The sequence below is a fragment of the Enoplosus armatus genome, chromosome 9 (assembly GCF_043641665.1).
Source record: "Enoplosus armatus isolate fEnoArm2 chromosome 9, fEnoArm2.hap1, whole genome shotgun sequence".
NCBI classification, from domain to species: domain Eukaryota; kingdom Metazoa; phylum Chordata; class Actinopteri; order Centrarchiformes; family Enoplosidae; genus Enoplosus; species Enoplosus armatus.
In genome coordinates this window covers 902,970-910,089 of record NC_092188.1, presented here as the reverse complement: position 1 = coordinate 910,089, position 7,120 = coordinate 902,970, and the positions used below count along the sequence as shown (strand labels likewise).

Sequence of the window (7,120 nt, the reverse complement as noted above, 5' to 3'; positions counted from 1 at the left end):
TAGTTACCGTTGCTAATTCCTATCAAGCTTTGCATTGTTGCTTGGCACTTATGCGGTTTACAATGATAACAGTGGCAGATCTGATACTCAGAATTTGTTGACATTTCTGAAACACTGAGTGCATGATTTTAGCTGTGGGAAGACAAACGCTGTCTCTGGCTGTCTTTATAATGTTTCCAGCTGACTTGTTTTAAAATGAAAGTCTTATAAAAGGATCTTAAATATAAACTTGATGGCAACATGCTAAAACTTTTAGGCTAAAGCTAATGGGACCATGCAGGTAAAAAGTCATCATCGTCACAAGTTGATGATACATGGAAATAAAGAAACAGGTCTTGGACTGCTGTGTAGAGCAAGTATAAGGACAAACGTAAAATTGACATTTGATATTTGGTTCTAACATAACTCGGTGTGCTGCTTAGCTTTGGCTACATACTTATGTTTTCAATTTTTAACATTACAAGAGAAACAGCTTTGAGAAACTCTGATAGGATCCCGGACCGATTTCAGTGGAGAACAAATTTTTTTTTTACACAACCAGTAACTGATAGCTGATGATGAGCTTCTTGGCCCTGGAAGTAATACTCGTTTACTCAAGATAGTAAAGTTAGCTGGGAAATGCGAACAATTACAGCTTTCTTTAGTGCAGACAAACACTGTTTAATCCACATTTTATTTTGTGCTTTTGGTTTTTGAAAGGCTAATAAAAGGCACCACGCTCCACACTCGCTCTTACTAGAGCCTGCCATGCCTAGTTAAGGTTGCTAAGAAGTTTGGTCAATTGTGGTAATCAAACCTCCACACAATGATTTACAAGTGAATAGTTTCTTAAAGTGAATAGCCTTCTAATTTCAATTTATTTCACCTGAACAGATTTCAGGGGTTGCGTCGTGTCTCCAGGGGTCTTAGAAATCGGAGAAGCACCAGAAGGCTGGCGAGAATCCGTGAAGTACTGCAGTGACAAGAACCTGGAGCTGGTCAGCCTCCCCAGTGCCAATCTCCAGAGACTCGTCTACGACAGAATCATCCAGGCCAAGGACGACAGCCTGCAGGAGGTGTGGATCGGCATGCGTCGGAGCTCCCGGACCGGGGAGTGGTACTGGCTTAACAAGGATCCAGTCAATGACACCAACTGGGCAGAGGGGGAGCCCGGCACGGTGACGGAAGGTCAGTGTGCTCTCATGAGTCTGAAAGACAGCGAGGACTTTGGCTGGAGTGACGAGGACTGCTGTAAGGCCGCCCATCCCGTCTGCGTTGGCCGACCCGTCCTCTTACCCCTGTAGTGGGACGATCCAGCCGAGTGACGAGGAAGAGGAAGATGTAGCTTTAGCTAAGGCTAGCTGTGGCGGTCTCACCTGCTAGCTTATCCTTAACGGTATAGTTTTTAGCATTGTTTTGTAGCTTTACTATACATTATAGTTATCCATTTATATGACAATAATATTCTATATGTTGAAATAAATGTCAGTCAGGTGCTGTTCTTTGCTCAGTCTTGACTGAATCTGGACTCACTGCTTTATTGACTCGTGTAGAAGATAAGAGTTTGGAATTGATTGATTTCTCTGTCACAGTCTGTGATCTGATTGGTTAAAGGACATACTATTCATCACTTTTGTGTCTTTAACTCAACAGCAGCTTGGATTTTATTATATAAATAGCTTTCAATCCGTGTGATAGAATAAAGTCACTTCATCTTTGGTGTCACTGACTGAACCATTAAATCTATTATAATGTGTGAAACTAGACAGCTGTTGTGCTTTATTTCCCTCAGGTTCAACAAACACTTAAACATTACATTATTAATATTCAGTTGTCCTCTGAGGTGTGACATCCCTTTCTTTTTGCTATAAGTAGGAACTGACATGTCTGAACACAAACATGCACACGGTAATTCTTTAATTTACAGGCTTTAATTTCAGAAAACAATTGTGTTAATTCCAAAGGTAGCATTGGAGAGACTTTTAATCTGTGCAAAGCACGTCAGCTCAACATGCATAAATGTGAAATGTGTCTGCAGGTAAGCAAACAATTGAACATAATATACGAAGACTAAAATCAAATAAAAGATGTCCATTCACGTATCAAGTCTTTTGGTGTGGCGGATGAATACTCGTGTGAATGAGGGCCACTGGCAGTGAAGGGGATTATTTTAGCAACTGTTAGTGTTGTGTCTGTTTTTTCTTCCTCTTTTTTCTTTGTGTATATTCTCTTAACAGTGCAAACTCGTCTTATTGATTTGTTAAATGTGTACATGCTGTGTGTATTACTTCTCGTTGCTGTATGGTGTCATAGTGTTGTTGTATATTCACTCTTTATTCTCTTTGAGTTGCAGCATCAAGCTTTTGTTTCTGTGTGTTTGCACTGTACAAACTCAATAATAAACTTTTTTTTTTACTTTTATGTTTTAAACTGAGCATTTCTTTCAAAGACATTCCTACTTTCTCTCTATTTAGTACCAAATTATATATATAATTATCTTTTCAGGAAACTTCTTCGAAAATTACTGAACTGAAATAAAATATTTTATTCAGAAATGACATTAGCATAGTTTCTACAATAATAATTTCTAATTACGTAATCATTTATTACACATTACATGGGTTCCTCCAAAAGACTATTTGTTATCAATAAACATCTTTATAATTTAAAAAAGTTACTGTTTTCTTCAGGACTTTATTGGAAAGCTTCTGAAACAACTTTCAGGTCAAGTGATTAGTAATAAACATGGAAATACTACTAATGTTATTATAATCTCCCCTCGAAATGTGGATAAACCAGGTAATAAATCCTAGGAAAGGAAAAGGAAAGTAAATCACCTGTTGGTTTACCTCAACACAACAAAACATGGCCTCTTCTGGGATGAAGACGTCAACCACGGCGAGCACTGTTTAACAGCAGGACCTTGTAAATGATGTTAATAACATGTCAGGGCTCCAGTCACAGTCAGTCATAAACAAACTAATCTCTGCCTGAAGCACCATGTTTGCCTCATCTTCAATATATTGTATATTCATGTATTATTTGCAAACTGCCCCTGCCCTGTTGCAAATCAGCTGTTCCAAGAGACAGTTCACAAAAGAAGACTACTGGCCCATAGACTACATGCAAGGTGAGAGAATAGTTGTCCAATTTTCACGGGTGGATGGACTAAGGAATAAGGAATAATTCACTCAAATGCATAATTATATAGTTGTCTCACCCGATGGTCTGCTCCTCGTCTCCCATCTGGCTGAAAGTGTGGTAGACCGACCGGTGAACCCTCCAGCAGGTCGCCCGGCCGAGACTGTAACTGTTAACGTATAGCTAACTATGAGCTACTATTCACTTCTCATCACTTCATTATTATTTTCTTTTCATTTTACTTCATTTCATTGAATTGAAATATGCTCGTGCCATTCTGTGTGAAGGTATGAAGATGATGTTTTTAACCTCAGCTTTATTTTGTAGGCAGGTGAAACATGAAACACACACGAGCTCAAACATCAAATCCAGAAAACATAATAATAATATATGTGTAAAACTAAAACCATGCTGTGTCAAAGCCTTCTCTGACTTCTACTTCTTTCAGGAAATGTTCAGTTTCATACGACACATTTCACAAGACTTCCTGAATTTGCTATTTTAGTTTGAAGGTCAGAAGGTTTCTGTCTGAACAGCCTGAGGATGTGGCAGCAGACTCAGTGTTTCTGTCTTACTCTGTCGGTGATCATCACAGGTAAGATCCTTTCTTCTTTGCTTTGTGATGTCTGGTTAGTTGGTTAAGTGAACACAAAAAAAGACAACCTAGTTAGTTAGCTAGCCAGTTCCAACATCCAATTCATATGGCTTCTGGTTCAACATGATACACAGACGTTTGGCATGACACGATTTAGAAGCCACACTGACCAGTTGTATGTAATAAATATAAATAATGATAAATAAAACAGAAATATGTGCAGCAGAAGTGGAGATATCCTGACTTTCAGAGCCTAGTATGGCTCCAAAAACAACGGATCCAACATTTCCCATAATGTAACACAATATATTGTTATTCCTTTCCTGCCTGGTAAACGTCTACTTCTTTAAAACCCCACACCTCCAGAATAAAACACAGGGTTTGCATTAACAAGATTAAGAGTGGACAGCCCTACTAGCAGCTCTGAGAGGCTATACTTAGACACAGTTCTGAGCTAAATGCTAACATAAGCATGCTAACGTGCTCACAATGTATCGTGATTGGTTTGTCCGGGATTGTCCTGATTCCAAGCTGGGTGTCCTGAATCCCGACAAATATCTGTAAAACACTACAATATCCCAGTCTTCAACATTCACTACCAAATTGTACCGGTTTTCACCACAATTAAAATAATGATGATAATGATATTAAACTTGTTTTCAGAGCTTATATAGATGCTTATCATGTTCTGTACCACTCGTTATAACCTAAGCTAATATAAAAACATAAACAATTACCACGCGTCTGAATTCAACACTGATTTGTCTGTATGTGTGCCAATCAATCAAAGTGTTGTTGTCAAGGCTGTTGCTAGGCTGTGAGTCATAGGCAAGCGTCATAGGCTACGACAGAACCTGTCAGTATGCTAACGGTTAGCTGTCACGCCGAAGAGGAAGTCGGTCTTTTCTAAAGAGCTCCGGGAACATTGCATCCATAGAGCTGTGCTGCTAGCATGGCTACAAAAGTGTCGTCTCCATGGATGTATCATGGAGGACACCGTGTTCAAAGATGGCGTCCCACTCAGTCATATGAAAGTTGCTGAAAAAGCCTCAATGATTGTGTTTGGGGAGAAAGCTGCTCGCTCTGTTGCAATACCTCGTGCGAGAACCAACCCCACACCAACAGCGTTGAAGATTTTATATTGAAATAACTCTAAACTGCCATGAGCTCATCCTGGTGTGATCCTCCTCTTCAGGGTCTCTTTCAGTATCTTGGAACATGAAGGTCTCTCCGGTGGTCTCTGTCCCCAGAGGAGAAGACGCTGTCCTCAGCTGCTCCTTCACCCATCCCAAACAACAGGACTATTCAGGGAAGATCACTGTTAAATGGCTGGCAAGAGAATCGCATGCTTATCCGTTCTTCAGCTGTTCAGTTAGAAATGACTCCATGGAAGGACTCAATGACTGTTCAGTTTCTGGATTAAAACATTCCCTGGAGGGAGATCCTCGACAGGGGGAGCTGTCACTGCTCATCAGCAGGGCACAGCTGACTGACAACGGGACGTACTTCTGCCGAGTGGAGCTGGACAGCAGTTGGTGGAGTAATTCTCAAAAAGAGATACAGCTTTATGTAACAGGTAAGGTCCTACTGAAGAGCTTCTGGATCACCACTGGTTCCATAACATTTTTGGCCTGCAGTGTTTTCTCAGCAGTGCTGACAGAAGTATTCACACCCTTTACTTAACTAAAAGTAAGTAACTAAAGTACTACACTGTGAAAATACTGCATTCAAAACCTAAAGCGAAAGTATGCTATGTATTATCAGCAAAAGGTACTTAAAGTCTCAAATTAAAAGATCAGTAAAATACATACACAATACAATACAACTCAAACAACCCAGTGTGCAAATATTCCCAGTGTGTCGCATGTTCAGTTAGCGGTCAGCACGTTAGCATAGCTCAGCTGTGGTTCTAGAAATGGAAACACATTCTTCTTCTTCCACTTTAAAATGGTGATCAGTCAGAACACGGACAGTTTAACCTGAAAAACGAGACATAAAAAAGACACAAAGAAGTAGAAATACAGTATATAGTCACAACTGATGACACATATTGTCATATTGCATATTTAACTTTTGTCCATGATGCTTCTTTCACAGCTAAACCCCAGATCCTGAGCCTCTCCGCGGTCAAGACGAGCCCTGGCTCAGACAGCGCCACCCGCAGGCTGCAGTGTGAGGTGGAGGGCCACCCACTGCCCACCATCACCTGGCTGTCAGCCTCCAGGGTCCCATCAGGAGACCAGGTCCAGACCTCTAACGTCAGCCCGTTTCGGCTGATCAGCTCTGTGCCGTACCTTGAGGAGGATGTGTTTACCTGTAGGGTGGAGAGCCGGCTGGGTGGAGCAGAGTGGAGGTATCCACCCAGTAATACTCTGAAGATAACTCTGACTGTGTGTGGCCTCATCGTGCTGCTGCTGTCCACAGGGTTCATCTGCTACAGGAAAAACAGAGGTGAGCAAAATTAAACGTACAGTTATTATCCCTAAGATTTTTATAATATCAACTCCATTTTTATACCATTTATGGCCAGAATTATTTCAACAATAGCCCTCTTTACGTTGTGTAACCGCCACTAAATAGTAGATTTTATTAGTCAGACTTTCCTGCATGGCATTCAGTTTGTACATAGAGAACATGTTGCAGTAGACAACTTTGAATTATTACTGCATCGGACAACATCGTTGACTGTCGTAACAAAACAACGTGACGCCATGAATCCTCTCAGCCCACTGTTTGTTTGGCTGCGCTATAAACAGATACAACAGTTGCTCTTCTTCTGTTGTATTGAACAGAATAGCTGCTTTTCCTTACCGCCTCGTACCACCAGCATTCATAGGTGTCACCAAATCATCCAGGATTACACTAGCTGAAAGTGGGTAGCAAATTACATGAATGTCTATTTTTTATTGTGAGTTGGGGCTTATTGGAATTAGACCCATTAGTGACCTCAGCACTATGTTACACCATGATTCAGTCACAGCGATCATGTACGGAAACTATGGTGGAAAAACCAATAACCTTTTTTCCCCGTTATCCAGCAGCAGGTTGTATCTTGAAAGATATTACGGGACTGAATCACAGAGTTAAGTATGGACTGAGCTCCGGTTGGCCAGACAAAGATGAACAACTGCCAAGTTAGGGTTGGCCTTGCCTTGGTGACTTGGTTGTGTTGCAGAACATTAGCTTACATGCTAATGTTGCTCTGCTGGTTTGTTACTGTCCTTGTCTTTTTAAAAGTGTGATAAACAACAATCCTTCAGTTATGTTTTTTTAAGGTAACAGTGAAAAAGTAATTTGTAAAACTCTGTTAACACGAGTTCTTTTTGTCAAGTGTGAAACAATGTAGATATCAGAAATTACGAAGTCTGTCTTGAAATAACAACAAGGAGACTGACGTAGAAAAGA

At 40.6% G+C, this 7,120-nt stretch overlaps 1 protein-coding gene across 1 annotated transcript; it reads left to right on the top strand.

Moving 5' to 3' along the window:
- The first annotated feature begins 4,933 nt into the window (after positions 1–4,933).
- On the top strand, positions 4,934–6,180 carry siglec15l (sialic acid binding Ig-like lectin 15, like). Its single transcript, XM_070911739.1, has 2 exons — positions 4,934–5,291; positions 5,813–6,180. The coding sequence occupies exons 1-2, from the start codon at positions 4,934–4,936 to the stop codon at positions 6,178–6,180; spliced, it is 726 nt and encodes a 241-aa protein (XP_070767840.1).
- The last annotated feature ends 940 nt before the right edge of the window (positions 6,181–7,120 follow it).